The 18431-nt window shown below is 43.7% G+C and overlaps 1 protein-coding gene across 8 annotated transcripts in view; it reads left to right on the top strand.

Annotated features, from left to right (window-relative positions):
* The window catches only part of SLC22A4 (solute carrier family 22 member 4), a 40222-nt gene extending 22870 nt beyond the window's left edge, over nucleotides 1–17352 (top strand). The window contains exons 4-11 of one of the 8 annotated variants that reach the window (XR_013445842.1): nucleotides 2308–2479; nucleotides 6563–6689; nucleotides 9911–10011; nucleotides 11114–11328; nucleotides 12362–12544; nucleotides 12675–12710; nucleotides 14128–14257; nucleotides 14341–14398. Coding sequence is in view for 6 of the 8 variants with exons in the window: in XM_036106431.2 (XP_035962324.1) it covers nucleotides 2308–2479; nucleotides 6563–6689; nucleotides 9911–10011; nucleotides 11114–11328; nucleotides 12362–12544; nucleotides 14814–14949; nucleotides 17086–17161 (1010 nt within the window). In the remaining 2 variants the exon portion in view is untranslated. The other 7 variants (XR_013445841.1, XM_036106432.2, XM_036106431.2 and 4 more) reach the window with 7 other exon arrangements.
* The last annotated feature ends 1079 nt before the right edge of the window (nucleotides 17353–18431 follow it).

Raw genomic sequence — 18431 nt, 5'->3', positions numbered from 1 at the left:
GGAGAGGCTGAAAAGTGCCCTAGGTGGTTAGGCCTGTTGCCCACAGTCTGAAATGAGAGAAGCACACATCATTATTGGCCATTTCTATCAGTCTGGTTTTTAGAAATGGCTGTTCAAGAGGAAACCACTGAGGCACAACTCTCAGTTATGTTGAGTGAGGAAGAAATGGGCTGGGGATAAGGAACAAGTAGGCAGTGAGAATGGGAAACTAGCCAAATATAACTGACCCATGAACAATGGGGGGTTGGGGCACTGACCACCCTTCACCCACACAGTCGTAATCCACATACAACTTTTGACTCCCCCAGAACTTAACTACTAATATAACCTACTGTTGATCAGAAGCCTTACTGATAATGATGTGGGAAACAAAGGCAGAAAAAAATTATTAAATTCCCTTACTACCTACAGCCCACTGACAAGTCCTTGGAACAGGCAGAGTGACATTCCTCTAGGGACTCAACTGCCTCCATGTTAGTACTTTGCTAAGGGCAAAAGACAATCCTAGCCCGACCACCCCCACCCCTAGCCGCCCCCTCCCCCCCGCCAGGATCCTGTAAGTCTACTTTAACATATAAAAATTCCTTTAGAAATTTCCTTTATCTCTAAACCCCCCAAGATATGTGTTGGTAATCATCCCTCAAGCAGATGGCCCACAGGGTCTCATGACTAAGGTTTTATTAGATGGTAATAAATGACCCTTTCCCAACAATAGCTAGCCCCCTCAAGGTCCAGGAAACCTTGCTTCCCACTTCCTTAGAGATTTACACTATCCCTAACCCCCTCGCAACTTGAAAGTATATAATGGGCCGCTCCTCATGAACCTGGTGCGGCTCTTTCTGCCCGTGGGTCCTGTCCAAGTGCTTGAATAAAATCACCTTTTTGCACCAAAGACCTCTCAAGAATTCTTTCTTGGCCATCAGCTTCGAACCCTAACGTTCTTTCATACATCAACAACATACACAGTAGATGAACACATATTTTGTATGTTATATGTATTCTATACTGTATTTTCAAAATAAAGTAAGCTAGAGAAAAGAAAATGTTATTATGAAAACCATAAGGGAGAGAAACACATTTACAGTACCGTACTGTATTTATTGAAAAAAAAATCCTTGCAGATGTGGACCCTGTAGTTATCATACTGCTCCTCTGGAATTAGCTCTTAATTCCTTAGCCTGTGCTCAGGGCATACAAATACAACTGAGAAAATATCTCCTGAAAGACAAGCCTGAATGGTCCTTTGAATGCTCTGTTTTGTGTTTCCTGGGCTACTCTTCTGTAGCGGTGGGCAGATCCCAAACAAAAAGCAGAGCTGTTGCCATTGGCCAGATCTCTGCCTCAGGGGCAGAGGACCAAGAGCGGATTCTGGAAAGGGCCTGGAGCTCTGTGCCAACAGAGGAGCTTGTTCTTGGACGCCCCCATTGCAACCGGGAGCTCTAAGAGTCAGGCATATCTCTAGAAGACTTGGGGCACTGAGCAGAGCAAGAGCCAACAGCCACCTGTGTGTCCTCTCCCAAAACAGGGCCCAACACCAGGCAGTCTTGGGCCTTTGCGGTGTTCTGGGAAAGCTCTGTGAAGTTCCCTGAGTGTGTGGCCAACTCGAGAGCTGCCACCTGCTGGGCCAGCAAAATGGCTCCTTCTTTCTTCCCTTGGTCTGAATAGACTGTGTCTGCCTGGGGCTGATCCCTGAGTACAATGTGGCTGCAGGGAATTCAGCTCTGGGTGTCTGGGTGGGGGTGGGGTAGGGTAGGGGGCTGCTCTGTGTACCTCCGGAGTCAGCTGGATCCTATTTATCAGCTCTCAGGGCTCAAGGGTGGCTAATGGTGTCCTAATACGATTCTGTTAACTCTGAATTGTCCACTGTTTCCTGAGACCCCGTGTCTGTTTGTTTATAGTGGGGAAATGTGGGAAAGGCTACATGCATCGTGACCCCACAGAGCCCTTCAGAAGAGCCTCCACTGTCTCCCGGGAAACCCTGTCTGCTCCTCACCTGGGGCGCTTATTTTGGAAACGGGGCATTCTCAGAAGAGATGACCTCTCGGGGCTGGGCATGAGACAGCCACAAAAAGATAAATCTGTGGCTCCTTTAAAATCTCATGAAAACTCATCCTTCTCTAAGGCGACAAGTCTTGGGTCGCTTCCCACTTTCCTTCACGCTGATCACGCCTCCTCTGGGCCATAAGGCAAACGCCTTTTCCCTTTTCCCGGTAATTGTAGCTCGAACTCCAACTGCCAGGTAATGATGTAAAACGGCAAATATTAAAGTGAGTTAAAATGCTAATACTCCTCCCTTGTTTTGAACAGGAACAGAAATTCTTGGCAAGTCAGTTCGTATTCTATTCTCCACGTTAGGAGTGTGCACATTTTTTGCAGTTGGCTACATGCTGCTGCCGCTGTTTGCTTACTTCATCCGAGACTGGCGGATGCTGCTGCTGGCGCTCACGGCGCCCGGGGTGCTGTGCGTCCCGCTGTGGTGGTGAGTGTGGTTCGGTCCCAGACAGCCCCCCGCCGCGGCCCGCCTTGCCTGGTGCTGACCCTCGCGCGGGCTGCGTGGTCCCCGTGGAGCTGGCCTTCGAAGCCCGGGGCGTGTTGGCCTCGCTGCGGGTGGGCCTGTGTACCCCGGTCTGATTCTCCACGGTCCCACAGAGCCCCGCTCTCAGGAAACCCGGCCCTTCTGAGCCCTCCCCGCCCCCGTCCGCTGTCGGTTGTTGATCTTGTTTTTGGACATGGTACCCATGGGTTGTGCTGTTTCCAATTCTGCCCCACCCTGCTCTGTTGACACCTTTCTCTCTCCAGGAAATCTCTTTCTCCTTCTGGATTCAATTCATGTAATTTCCTCAAGCTTCCCTATCACGGGGTGATTAACATCTAGGATGTGCCTGTTTATCTGCTCTGTCTTTTTTTTTTTTTTTTTTTTTTTAAGACTTTATTTATTTGTCAGAGAGAGAGAGAGCACAAGCAGGGGGAGCGGCAGGCAGTGGGAGAGGGAGAAGCAGGCTCCCCGCTGAGCAGGGAGCCCGATGCGGGGCTCGATCCCAGGACCCTGGGACCATGACCTGAGCCCAAGGCAGACACTTCATGACTGAGCCACCCAGGCACCCCGAGTGACCCAGATTCTGACCATAACTTAACTGAGCCACCCAGGCATCCCTCTGCTTTGTCTTGAAGGGCGAGAGAATTCTTTTCATTTAATGAGTTGTTAGAGAAATGTTCTCTCCTTCCTCGATCCTGCCACCCAATTTTGACAAATCAGTGTGGGATTAACCAAGTTTGGAGATACTGGCCCCAGTTTCACCCAATATGATTATGTGGGAAATTTCAGGTGAGAGAAGAGATTAGAATAATGGAATAAGGTCCCAGCTGCACCTTCTTTTTGGGGATTCCCCATTTCTTTTGTTTTGGGTTTTTTTTCTCCCTTATTTAAGCAAGAAGAAAGGGGATTTCTTCTATTGGTGGGTCTCTCTCTCTCTCTCTTTTTCTCTCTCTCATTAAGTCTTCTTGATTTGGTTTCATGATATCAATATCAAATCTCCCAACAGTATAGGTTTTACCGAACTGCTTGATCTCTACCTGCTTACACACAATGAAAGTTTCTTTGACCATTGTTTAAAAACTCATGGTTTAGACTAGTCCTCGTGGTTCCCTGTCCTTTGCACACAGCCTAGGAATTTGCCAGAAGGTCCTTTATCTTGCTGCAACTGTTAGGCAGCCTTAGAGGCCGACAGGTAGCACATTTTGTCCTTGTTGGACCAGTTAGCTTGGGTTGGACCACTCCCAGTTACTGTCTTTTTATCACATCTAAGACTGCTATCGTTTTTCAGTGTAAATTCTTGGCATGGATGTGCCTGAGAGGAGAAAGCAATTTTTCCCTCAGTTGCCTGGAATTTGAGAGACAGTGTGTTAAAGGTTAGATAACTATTCTGATTTGGAGATCTCCTCTGCAACCCAGTCTGAGGGTCAGGAAAACTTATGGTAAATAAGGACAGGCCACTAACTACAGAGCTCTGTCTCCAAAGAAGCACCCCAGATTTAAAAGAGCAGGGCAATTTTCTGGAATGAGAGCCATCATGATCATCATCATAATCAGCAACATCAGCTTTGTCACATCTTCTGACCCTCTTTCCACAATTCCCTTGCTGACTGAATTTATTGTGAAAGATGTTCGTGACCAGAGGTTCTCTCAAGACACAAGACAAGACTATTCAAAGGTTATTTTCTGCCTCCTCAGATGAATGATGTTAATTAATAATCTGTGATCCCTGGCTCTAGCTGCCATTTTGGACTAAGAGACCAGTACTTCTAAAATATGTTATAAGGAACCTTATTACTGTGTGATTCTATCAGATGGAGGGAAAGAGACAAGGAGAATAAAAATAAAAGGGCCCTGACTGACTATGAGATTAGTAGGGATTTTAATTTCTAGGGCTTGGACCTTTGCTTCAGGTCCCAATATTGCAGCAAGGAACAACCCTGATAGGTCAGCCCCTGTGGTTTCCAGTAGAGACAGTCCATCCCATGAGGAGCTGCCTTACCCTTGCCCTAAGGAGAGTTCTTCCTTCTGTTGCCCCTGAGCTGGCTTGTGAGCGCTCTGGGCTGTGGGCACGCTGTACCAGGGACAGGACTGCCCCAGACAGAGGACAGCCCCGGAACCAGCACACAAAGCCGTGTGCTTGTCCTAAAAGTTTAACGACAGTCTTACCATTTTCCTATAAAACAAAATCGCTTTCTTACGAACACCTCATTCTTGAGGGTGGGACTTCCTGAAGCCATGCTCGTCAGTCTAGGTGGGCTGGGGTCATGCAGGGTTGGCTTGGGGCTGCTGGGCTCCCTGCTGCCTCCTCAGTGTGTGATAGAGACTCTCCAGCAATGCCCTTCCCCCTGTTCTATTTGAATTCGATCTACAAAGAGGCTATAGTGTACAACCTCGTTTGGTGCTCCCCTAGCTTCTGCAGCGATCAGCTAGACTTGATACTCCGTGCAGCACAAAAGCCATGGCCGAAGGAGAGATCGCAGCACTCTGAGCATCGCGGGCGGCAACTGGGAGTAAACCAGAGCCCTGCAGGTGGTTTGGGGATTTTTTTTATATCTCAACTTCCCTTATAAGGTTTGGCAAGAACGGACCACAAGTATGAATGGGGTAACTGTGTAGGGGGTGGGGAGGGAGCCCATAGACGCAACATGGGGGAAGCTTTGCAATATCTAGCCGACTAGACATTAAGGTCCACGAGGGCCCTTAAAGCCTGTGGGAAGAAAGGTTGGGTATTTCTAAGAACAACCTTGTGGGGCAAAGGCATCGCCCAGAATTAGAAGGGGGTATACATGTACATAGGCATGAAGCATACAGTGGCTGGGAAGTAGGAGCCCTAATTCTGCACTTTCGCAGTAGCCTCTAGGCACACGCACATACTTAAATAAATGAAACGTTCATTTGCTCGTTCACGCCAGTTACACGGGCTCAATAGCCACACGCCGTTATCGACTACGATACGGCTACAGAGCAGTGCAGAAAGCTTTCTGGACCAGTGCAGCTCTACTTAGTGAAGGTCAGTGACCCGACATCATCAGAGTTACCACAGGGACCAGCTAACGGCATCTTCCAAAATGACAGAAACTGGGTTCACATTTCAACCCATGTGCTAGTCGGCTGGGGAAGGGAGCTGAGGCTTGACCATTTGATAAGTTGTGTTTTGCTCTGAGGTTAATTGCTGTTGAGGCTTTGGAGGGGCCCATTTAATGATAGGAGGCCTCTGTATCTGCTACATGTAGTGTATTTTCTAGGATCACTGAGCACTGACCGATAGGTAAGGAAAGAAAGAGCTGGCAGAAGAATGGCTAAGAGATACCGAGAAATAAAAAGTAGGAAAGAATAGAAAAATATAAATAAATGTAAGTATGAGAAAAAGAAATAAGAATAGAAAAAATAAACAAATTAGGAAAGAATAGAAGTGAACTGTATGTAATAAAAAAAATTAAGTTTCTAGACATTAAAAAAAAAAAAAAAAGACAACGTTGTCTCCCAAAGCCTCGTTTGGTTACTCACTGCCCTGGGAATCTGAGAGCCACAGGAACAGCCCACAGTGGGGTGTCCATGTATCCACCTTCTCCTCTGACCACAAGAAAAGCCCAAAGAGCACGGATGTCTTGGCCACCTTTACCTGGTAAACTTCTGACCATCGTCAGCTGGGACACTAGGAATTCTCTAAGGGATGGATGCACTGAAAAGATACTAGATTGTGTTTCTTTAAGAGCCACAATGGTTATTAAGTTTGAAATGACTTTCTCCCACTGCCTGGCTTATAGTACCCCTTATGGTCTGGTCCTGCCTTCAAGTACAACTGATGATCAATCAGCCCTGTGATTTAATCAGAACTTTGAAACTTGGAGGTGCTTTTATTTATTCCTATTATCAATGGAAATTTTATGAGGCCTCCTTCCTGATTTTTTTTAAATAGACAAATTATAATCTTACAAAATAAAAATGATTTGGGGGCAACTTACGGTGAATAGTATTAAACCTCACTATTGTGAAAAATTATAAACCATGAAAAATTTATTCCAGGTTTATTCCCGAATCTCCCCGGTGGTTAATATCCCAGAGAAGATTTAGAGAGGCTGAAGGTATCATCCAAAAAGCTGCAAAAATGAACAACGTAGCTGCCCCGATGGTGATTTTTGATCCTGTGGAGGTAAGCATTTGCAGATGTGTCCTCTTAAGGTCAGCTATTCATTCTTGACTTAATTTAATCCAACGTGTGCCCACTATGTACCAGGCTCTGTGTGAGTCCTTGAGACACCGTGATGATTAAGTGCTGAGGTGAAATCCACCTCAGAGGGCTGCGTCGGAATTAGGTGCAATCATATGTGTAAACTGCTTAGCCTATAGCAAGTGTTGATTAAATACTAGTCCCCCTTGCCTTCGGCAAGTTTTATCTGCAACTCTTTATTGGTATTTCACCATACCACTGGTGCAGTTACATACCAGTGATCTTTGAAGGTCCAGATGAAGTGGAAAAAATGTGGTTGGGCGTATTCCATCCATGGATTTCCCCCACTGTACTCTGAATCAGGCCACAACTGCTGAGGAAGCTGTGTATGCCTCTAGTCTTGCTGTGTTGTGTCTACAACCTAAAGGCGTGAAGGCACAGGCTCGAGGGGTTACCCCTGAAGGCAGGAGGCCACAAGGGAAAGATGATATTCTGTGGAAGCAGCCCTACTTCCTGACAGTCAGTGAGGACCTCAGTGTCCCCGTCCATGCCCTGTGCTGGGTCCTAGAGAAGATAAGAAAAGTTAGATACAGTTCCTGTGCTTAGGGAGCATAGCGTGTAGCTAAGAGGGTCAAGAGGATTAGATGTAACATAAATGATGCCAGGAGGGAGGAAGTGCTAAGTATCCAAGGTGTGGATGCTGTGTACCAGCAGAGAAAGGGAACGGATGGACTCTGGGCTGAAGAGGCAGGTCCAAACCAGGGGGTGGGGGCTTAGATGAATGGAGAGGATGGGGGCAGGGCATTCCTGGCTAGGAGAAGGGTAAGGGACTGCTCAGGATAGCCCAAGAAGATGGGGACAGCTGCAGAGACAGTATGCCTGCCCCGCACTCAAGTCTGCACAGACTCAAGTCTGGCTCCCCCAGAAAGCAGGACTCTGCGGAGGGTGGTGGGCATTCCTCGGCTCCATCCCCGGCCTTTGGGACCTCTGACAGAAGCAGATTTCCTGGCAATAGCCGAAGGATTAATTACAGGGCCGTGAACCCAAGTTCTCAGAGGGCTGCCAGGGCAAATATCTCTTAATCCTTTGCTCTTCAGATCAAGAATTCCATTCCCAGCCTTAGATAATTTATTGGACATCAGGAGTGTCCAGTGGACTCTTCTGCATCTCAGGGTGGTGCTGCTTGTTGATTGATGTTTATTGCGTCTGTGATCTGATTCCTGTCTTTCAGGAACTTACAGTTTAGTAGTGGAGATCAGACCTACATGGTTGAAAGCAGTCATAAAACATAGAAGACATAGTTATCGGCAAATAAGAGTAAAGTTCAGTGTCAAAACACATGCTTCTGAAAGCACCTCGTTTCTTCCTACCATCAGGCACATGGAGCCTGAACTGGACGAGCCCGCTGAAGGAAAGGGAGCTTGTGCTCATCTCTGATGCTCACCTCCTGGCAAGGCGGGGTGGGGAGGGGGGTCCTCTTCAGGACAATCCACAGAGCCCTGTGCTAGCACACACAGCCTGCTCAGAACGACAATGGAGAGTCTACCAGATGTCAGGCACAGTGTTGAGCTTATTTGATGTTCACACAAGCCATAGGTACTCTAGGCCCTTTTTTTTCAGGAGAGGAAATCGAAGTACAGAGAAGTTAAGGAATTTGCCCACAATCCCATAGCTAGAAATCTCACTAGGTCTCTCTGGTGCCAAAGTACATGTGCTTAACAGCATGTGATTTCTTATCTCATGTTAGAGGCAGTGGGCAGAAAAAAATATAGAGTAGTGTCATCTTGGAAAGCTGTCTTGGGCTTCTCTGGCTTTCCTTCTGAAGCACCTTTAGCCTGCTCATGGCGTCTGGTCCAAAGGTATTTTGGTGACTCCATACATCCACAAGTACTGGATACAAGACTATTCTTATCCTGAGTTTTCTAAAACTGGCTGTTATCAAAATCACCCAAGGGGGAAATAAATCACCCAAGTAACTTTAAAAATATGAAGTTGTAGGCTTCAGGGCCCCAGGAAAGATTCAAATTCAGCAGGCCCCAGGTGGGACCTGGCAAGCTGCATTTTCATAAGGGCCCCGTGGAAGCACCAAGTGATGCACAGGTCCTATCCGTGCACGGCACCACTTCCAGAACCCTCCATGAAGACTTCTAGTTCCCACTAGTTTATTCAGGGGCTTTACTTTGGTTGTGATAATAGGGTTATGCTGCCAGGGGCATGTTCTGGGGCTGTACACTCCAAATCATGTAGAAGAAGAAAGGTAATGTGTCTGTGAGCAGCAAGAGGGAGTGTCTGGTTATCCTTAGAAAGAAGGAGGCTCATATCTGGGGGGCACCTGCTACAAAGGCAGGTCCATCAGTCTCATTCCTTCACAGTAGACACTCCTTCCTAAGCCTCTTAGTGCACACACACCATATCCCAGAGAGATTCCACACCTCAGAGCCTTGTAATTTTTTTTTTACAAGTTCCAATAAGCTTGGTTATCTAGATTCCTACCACATGGCAAGTTAAATTTAGTAAATTAAAAGTAAAGGAGGGAAGCCCATTGACAGCAGTAAGAAACTGCCACTAGCCAGATAGTTAGCATATTTTCCTCAATGGTGCAGTCATAGTAATAATTATAGTTAAAACGGGATTGGGCATCTACCATGGTTCGAGTACTATGCTAAGTTTTATATATATATATATATATGATCTCATTTAATCTTCTCAACTCCCAATTATTATACCTTTTTAACAGAGAAGTAAACTGATGCTCAGACCTCTTACCCAAGGTCCCTCAGTGAACCCAAAACTGTTCTGACACTGAGACAACAACAAGAAAAATACAAAACCAGACATGGACCTCAAGGCAGTTGGGGCTGTTTGGCCCTACCCACTCCATGGGTCCTAAGGGTCACAGCTCAGTGTGATTTGAGTCACCACAGTGATGACCATGAGTCAAGAAAAGGCTGTTAGCCATCAGGCTTTATATAAAGAGGCACTGAAGCCCATTCTAAGGCTCTGTCTAAAATGGGCCACAAGTATTTTAAAGTGTTAGAATAAGCATCATATACGTGGATGCCCTTATTCCCCTCAAATTCCAGACTTCTGAGCATATTCAAGGTGAAGGAGCGTTATATGCATAATAGGTCTTTCCCACATTGCCATGGTTGAAGATACCTCCTCATTACCTCTGAATCTCATGGTTGTTTGCATTATTTTAGCTACAGGAACTAAAACTCCCAAGTCAGCAGAAAGTTTTCATTCTGGACCTATTCAGGACTCGGAATATTTCCACAATAACCATCATGTCCTTGCTGCTCTGGTAAGTAATAAGTGATCTATGCATGTGACACATAGCACCTAAGTATACAACTGATTTTCTCTAATTCACAGCAACGTCAGGGCAAGGACTGAGTCTTCCTGAAACAAAATCAAAATTATAGAATTCTAAGTTATTTGGAAATGCCTCCATTCAATTCATGGAACATGGATGCTGAAAAAAAAAGTCACAGGGAACAATATTTAAGCCTGCAGTACTGTGGCCCACAGGGAAAGGGTCCCTCCCCTCCTAAAGTAATTGGGATTAATAGTAATAATGTTGCTGGTGGCTGAAACTGACAGGCTAATTCAACTCCTGCTTCCTGACGCTGTATTAGCAATAGAACAGTGACATAGAACAACAATGTTCCTGAAAACATTTTCTAGATATCCTCTGCTTTTTGGTCATATTAATCATAGGCAAATTTCTGCACAAAGGAGCCTGCAAGATGCAGTTATTTTTATACAGAAGAGCTTTGTGGTTCTGTGGAAGTTGACTGTAAGGACAGGATATGCAGTGTGTACTCTGTGATACTTTGAGCCACTATGGGACTTTCATTCTCTCCCCGAAAGTGAGTTTTAATAAATCGATTGGAATTCACCGAAAGTGAATCCCACAGTATTGACTATGTGTCCTTGTTTTTCTTTTCGGTAAGAATAAAACCTGGACTTTGTGTGCACGGACATGACTGACGGTTTTTCTTCAAATAATAGTTGTAAGGGAATGAGGATGTACAAACTGTTCAGGAAATATTGAAATCTGAAATTAACTAGACCAGGGTAGGTGTTGTTGAATGTTGGTATAGCCGGACTACTGCTGTCCAAGAGAACTCTCCACAACAATGAAAATGTGTTATGTCTGAGCTGTCCAAGTAGTAGCCACTAGCCACATGCGGTTATCAAGCAGGTGAAGTGTGGCTAGTGTGACTAAAGAACTGAATTTTTAATTTAATTTCATTTAAATTGATTTACTTTTAAAAGGCCATATGTGACTAGCGGCTACTTACAGGACAGAAAGATGGAGACAATTTCTTGACCATCATGGAATTATGGAGTGGTTCAAGCTATCCTCTCGTCATTTTTGCCTTTTTTCTTTTGTCTTTCAGGATGCTAACCTCAGTGGGTTACTTTGCTCTGTCTCTCAATGCTCCTAATTTACACGGAGATGCCTATCTGAACTGTTTCCTTTCTGCCTTGATCGAAGTTCCAGCTTACATCACAGCCTGGTTGTTGCTTCGAACCCTGCCTCGGCGTTACATCATAGCCGGAGTACTGTTCTTGGGAGGAGGCGTGCTTCTCTTAATTCAGTTCGTACCTGCAGGTAAGAAGTTAACCAATATTAACAGCTTACCAGAAAAGATCCACACCTTGACTGGACTAATCATTAGTCACTGCACCCTGTTTGTGACGCCCTTACATCATAAGCTCTTCGTAAGTCCACCGGACAAACGACAGCTAACTACATAATTTCCTGTGTTCATAACAACTCCCCTGAAATGGGGGTCAGCCTCAGAGCATCAGACATCACTGCCTGAGAGGAAGACAAACGCCATCAGTCATCCCCTTGGTGCTTTCAGACCTCTTCCCTGAGGAGCATTTTCCAGTTTGCAGTGCGTAGGACATGCCAGTTCCGATATAAGTCAGTGATTTTTAGGGTCTGTGATCCTGAAGTAGTTAAAGAGCACACTGAATACATTTGCTTCTTTTTTCTCCTTATGCCTAACTTTCTCATATTATTAAAATGTTGTCAATAGATCATTGATAACATAGTATTAGACATAGAAACATATATTTCTTTAATAAGAATAAACAGGATAGAAAGGATTGGTCCTTCTCTTTGAAGATTAAACTTAACTATATTAACATGCTAACAATTTACCATGAAACTGTTGTAACAAAAGTGGACAAAGGTCACTGACTGCCTAAATGATCTAGAGTAACAGTTGAGCAAAACAGAAAGCAACCCCCCACTCTCCATCTTTGCTTGTGTCCGATTATTAAGATATTTGAAGAGAAAGTGTTACTTGGGAATATCTTTCTTTCTTTCTTTCTTTTTTTTTAAGAAAGAGAGAGGGGGGAAGGAGAATGGCAGAGGGAAAGGGAGAGAGAGAATCTTAAGCAGGTTCCACACTCAGCGCAGAGCTGGCGCGCAGGGTTTGATCGTATGATCCTGAGATCATGACCTGAGCTGAAATCAAGAGTCGGAAGCTTAACCAACTGAGTCATCCAGGTGCTCCAGGAATATGTTTATATTATAAAAACATTGCTGTACAGGCAAAAAGGACAATGAAAGAACTGAGTTACAAAGTCTTACTTCTAAAAGCACCTCTGTTTACGCTGGGTCTCTTTTCCAGATTACAACTTCTTGTCCATTGGTCTGGTGATGTTAGGAAAGTTCGGGATCACCTCTGCTTTCTCCATGCTGTATGTCTTCACTGCAGAGCTTTACCCCACCCTGGTCAGGAACATGGCTGTGGGGGTCACATCCATGGCCTCCAGAGTGGGCAGCATCATTGCTCCCTACTTTGTTTACCTCGGTGAGATGCATCTTGTCAATTTGTTCTTTTTTTAAATATAAAGGAATAGATTTTTCATTGTGAAAAATGCAAACAGCACAGAAAGTACTGGAAAAATTACAAGTTCACCTCTTCTCTCCCGGCTCCCCAGACTGCAGCCCTAGAAGTAGCTAATATTAACATTTTGGTGAGTAGCCCTTCAGACATTTTGTTTTGCAAAACATATATATACACAATAAAATTAAACACATAAACAAAATTATATATATTGTTTCACAACTTTCTTAACATTGTATCATATATCGCTTTTACCTTCTTTTTAGTTAGTATATATTCTTCCAATGTATGTATATACATAGTTTGTTTAACTAGGCTCAATGGATGGACATTTAGGCCATTTCCAGGTTTTTGTTATTACACATAACACTGCAATGAACATTCCTCTATCCCCCTAAGACCCTTTGTTCATTTAATTACATACACTTGGATTCATGGATTGTTGGAGCAATTTAAAATTTTCATAGATATTGCCAAACTGACCTCTAAGTATTGTACTAATTTACAATCCAACTACCAATATATGAGAGTGCCTATTTCTCTGTATCCTAACAATGGAGATGATCCAATTTTTTAATCATTGGTAATCTGTTATCTGAAAAATGGGTATCATTATTGCTTTCATTTCTAATTCTTTAAATAAAGTTGAGCATTTTTTTAAGATTTATTTATTTATTTGCGAGACAGAGGGAGTGCAAGAGCACATGCTCATGTGAGCTGGGGGAGGGATAGAGGGAGAGAATCTTCAAGCAGAAGCCCTGCTGAACGCAGAGTCTGATGTGGGGCTCGATCTCAAAACCCATGAGATCATGACCTGAGCTGAAATCAAGAGTCAGACACTTAACCGACTGAGCCGCCCAGGTGCCCCTGATTTGTGAGAGTTCTTTGTAATCGAAAGAAACTAGCCCTTTGCATATATGTTGTAAATATTTTTCCTAGTTCATCATTTACTTTAGATTTTATGATATTTTAGGAAGTTTTAGTTTTTATATAGTCAGATTTCTCAATCTGGAATAACACCACAGTGGGGCTTCAGTGGGTTGCTCAATGGATGTGGGATCTCACACTCCAAGCCTAAGCCCCATTAAGGACTCTGCCGGTGAGAGATGCTGATAACGTGTCCTTATTCTTCCTAGTCATCCGTTGGTTCAAACACGCTGGTTCTGATTGGTTCAAACACACACACAAACAAATACTCTTATCCAAATCCTCAGCAAAGGTACACCCTAATCTTTGCAGATAAAGTGAAACATTTTCTTATCTTAAACATACTCTGCACGGCTACCCTGAATAAGCCCTAAGAAAACACATTATAATATAGAATGGTGTTGTTTTCCCTTTGTTCCTCCCTCTACTTTCAAGCCACGCTCACTTGGTCTAAGGTGGACCATTGGGTACGGAAGGAATGGAAGAGTCTGAGACAGATCTTTCTGTTCCACAACAGCTACTCCTGTTAGTGACATAGACGCCTCAGAGAAGCTTCCAGATTAATGTTTTCTGACAAATAAAATCCTTGGGTGTGCTATTCCTCTGTAATCTGTTTGCAGAAAGGAAGCAAAATGAGGCTCTATTATTCTCCTGTCCAAGTAACACCAGACAGTGAAGAGGTGGAATGGTTCTTGCAATTACATTACAAAACCAAGACACGTAAATGTTGCAAAAAGAAACCAAATCCAGGTATAGTGCATTCACTGTGCCTGACATTTAGTGATTGAAATTGGATTGAACATATTACTTAGGTTTTTTTTTATTTTTTTAAGAGTATCGTGGATCTTTGGACCTAGCAGTCCACTGCAGCCTACTTACTAGTTCAGGCAAAAGCAATGGTCACACCAGTCATCATGGCCATTACCTGTCCCTGCGATATCCTTTTTCTCCTTGATGTCCGCTCATCCCCCATCTCTAATGACTTCCACCTTGAGAGGGAAAAGTTGGTAGGTGAAGACTTCCATCAAAGGAACATCTGTCACACATGGTTAAAGAGTGGCTTGGAGAATGCCAACCGGCATGGAAGACCTTGTGATAATGCAAAATCATGTAGGGAAATGATTATGGGAATCTCAGAGGTAATGGCTTCTACCAAAAAGAAACTGTGATCTTTTGCATACCTTTTTCCTTCTGACAATGTTCAGGTTTAAAACTGCTCTCAAATACTGTTTGCCACCGTTACAAAATAATTCCCAGGGACATCTGGAGAATCCCCGTATCTAATTGATGTTCTTGTGCCTTCCAGGTGCTTACAACAGAGTTCTGCCCTACATCGTCATGGGTAGCCTGACTGTCTTCATTGGAATCATCACCCTTTTCTTCCCGGAAAGTTTTGGAATGACTCTACCAGAGACCTTAGAACAGATGCAGAAAGTGAAAGGGTAAGTGGAACTTTAAAAACTGGTAGCAAAATTCCTCAAAATTCCTCAGAATAAACATGCAAGAATAGCCAGGAAATTTCTGAAAAAGCAGAGTAGTAAGTAGAGAGTAGCTCTATCAGATAATAAAGCATATTACTAAGCAGAGGTAATTAAAACCATTATGATAAGGGTGTAGGAATCAAAATCACTGGAATAGAATAGAGTTCAGAATTAAATCCAAGAAACTATGAGAACTCAGTCTATGCTAAAAAGTTGCAATTCAAAATCAGTGAGAAAAATTAGATTATTCAGTAAAGGGTGTTAGAGAATTCAGCTAGCCACATTGGTTAAATAGAAAACTTGCACCCTTCTCCAGAATAAATACATCAAGATAAATTACAGAGTGATTAAAAATTGAGGCCTAAAAATGTAAAATCATAAATGTACCAGAAGAAAACATATGTTATTTTTGTAACCTCAGAGAAGGCCTTTCTGAGCGTGATATGAAAAGGAAAAGATTGCTACATCTGATTATGAAACTTTAGAAGTTCTTGGCACAGCAAGAAAGGAAACCATAAATAAAAACAAAGGTCAAAAAGCCAGGGGAGAAAATATTTGCAACACACAATGTACACCTGGGGCTAATACAGCTAATATACACGAAACTCTCAGCAGTCAGTGGGAAAAAGACAGACAACTCAGTAGGAAAACTGGCAAAGGTCATCAACAAGCGGTTAACAGGAAAGGATGTTTCAGTGGCAGGTATATACACGAAAAACAATATTTGTCCACATTAATAAAGAAATACGAAATAAAACAACTTAATCTTTTTTTTCTTTTTGGCCTATGAGATTATATGAGAGTTTTCCCTCCTGATACCCACCACTTCTGACACCAACTAGGTGCCTTACAATTTCATTCAATTCCAACATTAACCACCAGAGTTTGCATCAGAATCCGTAGGTTTTAGAGCTTAGTCCCACAAGACTGCCCTCCCTTCAGATGTCAGTGGTAAATATCAGGTCCCCAGGTTATCCACACTTCTATCCAACGTGGTTTCAAAGTCTGGTGTTTCCACAACCCCCTTCCCCCACTCAAGTTCAGTAATTTGCCGGAATAACTCACAGAACTCGGATAACACTTTCCTTACCATTTCAGGTTTATTATAAAGGATACATACGAACAGCCAGATGAAGAGATACAAAGGCTGAGGTCCAGAAGGGTCCAGAGTGCAGGAGCTTCTGTCCCTGTGCAGTTGGGGAACACCACCATCCTCACACATGGATGTGTTCGCCAGTTCAGAAGCTCTCTGAACCTTAGTGTTCAGGGGGTTTTATGGAGGTTTTATCACGTAGGCATGATCAATAACTAATCCAACCTCTAGCCCCTCACCCCTCCTTGGAGGTTGGAAGGTGGGGCTGAAAGTTCCAGGCTTCTAATCAAGGCCTGATCTTTCTGGTGACCAGCCTCCATCCTGAAGCTATCCAGGGGCCCCCCAAGAGTTGCCTCATTAGAATAAAGGACAAGATGATCCCTATCACTCAGGAAATGACAAAGAATTTAGGAGCTCTGAGTCAGGAACCAGGGACAAAAATCGAATATCTTTCTACAGTATCATAGATTGGCAAACAATTAAAGATGAGTGAATTTGTAGGAGAAGTTGAGATTCTAGAGTGAAACTGCCTGGCTTCAAATCCCAAATCTAGTGAATGAATTTGGGAAAATTGCTTAATTTTCACTAAACCTCGGGATTCACATCTGGGAATAGTTCCTATGGGGAAACAGTTCATATGGCTATCATGAGGTTGTGTAAGATAATGGGTCTTTAGTGCCTGGCCATGAAGAACATACATCTATATATGAGTGGATGATTCTGATCCCTGACAGAACATGTATAGCAAAGCGTGTGCCAAAAGTCGTGTTCTTCTAATGATAGGACTACTTCAATATCAACTTTAGCTTGCTGAGAGCTTCATGTTTACCGCTCCATCCTTTCCTCAGGGAAACTGTAGAATTAGAGAATACAAGCTCTAGACTCCTGAGCTATTATTAGAGTTATAGTCATTGACTGGTTAAGTGTTTTCCAATGTCAGTCTAGCATTCTGAGGAGGAGAGTCTTGAATATTTAATTTTGTTTAGCACTTACTTTATTTTCAGGTTCAGGTTTGGGAAAAAACCAAGAGATTCAGTAGAGAAGGAAGAAAACCCCAAAGTTCTAATAACTTCATTCTGATAAGATCTCCACCCCATTTGGTGACCTGAAAACCAGCTGCATCAGACTCTACGAGGAAACCAAAGCCTTTCCTGAGGAACTGGACCAAGCCTGACGATGAACACTAAGATGACTCTGCTATTGAGAAATGCTTGTCATAGAGCACATTCCAGATAATCTCCTTAATTTTAATAAAAAACCATTTCTAGAGAGTCCACCTTCTTAACGAATTCGATGAAATGGGTTCATACGATTTTTTGAAAATGTGTGGGTCAAGGACCAGTAAATCCATACAAAGATTAACACTCATTTCCAAACATACAAACTCTATTCAAATAAAAAGAATGTCATTGTATTAACACAACTATCAGGTGACAACAGTATGTGTGTGTATGTGTGTAAGTGAACCAGCACATTCAAAATTACAGTCGTGTTTGAAGTGAACTCATATACTGCCGTAACTAAATGATTAGATGCAGTATTCCTACCCAGAAAATTTTATACAATCCTTTGAGGTGAATTGATGGCAGATATTAATAGTGTTTTACAAGTGAAATGCCGCAGGAGATCAAGTAGCCTGGGTCATATGACCTGCTGGCCTTTAAGAAGGGAACCCAGGCAGTTCCCTGCTACGATTTCAGCGGCTATGACTCAAGGCCTTTTGAAGGGTCCGCAGTTGTTGGGATCTTTTTGAGCACGTGTTTAAACTTTGTTTCTTTAGAGCGGCTGAAGAGATATTTTGCTAGTAAACAGAGAATCAGGAGAGCCACAAACCAGTTAGGTCGGTAAAGATGGGTTTGTATGCCCTGCAGCCAAGAGCTACCGGCCCCCAGGAAGGAGGCTGTCCACGCCAACAATCTGGAGAGACTTTTTAAACAGTTCTTTCCATTAATAGATTCCTTCCTAAGCACGGTCTGCAGCTGCTGATCTCTCCAACCAGGGGTGCATCTGGTTTCAGTTCCACAAGTGAGCAGGGGGAAAAAATAAAGGCCACCGCTGGGGTCAGGTGTTATCATAAGCTCAGGAGAGACATGTCAGGTCTCTGTCTCAGCACGTAGGCATGCTGAGATGGCAACAGAGCAGGAGGTTACTCCTGGACACCTGGGCGACATGCTTTCACTGGAAGTGGCCTCTGAGCACAGCACAGTCGTAAGCTCCGGACCCTTCCCTATACCCAGCGCTATGCTGTGCGCGTGGAAACAGGTAGCCACTGGTCTTCATACCATACTTGATGGCATCAGCTCCGAAAAACAATTATCCCCAAATGTAAATTTTCACTAACTGTTTTTTA

Source organism: Halichoerus grypus, chromosome 2 (genome assembly GCF_964656455.1).
Source record: "Halichoerus grypus chromosome 2, mHalGry1.hap1.1, whole genome shotgun sequence".
NCBI classification, from domain to species: domain Eukaryota; kingdom Metazoa; phylum Chordata; class Mammalia; order Carnivora; family Phocidae; genus Halichoerus; species Halichoerus grypus.
Note: the sequence above shows the minus strand (reverse complement) of the source record. Positions and strands in the feature narration are given on the sequence as shown.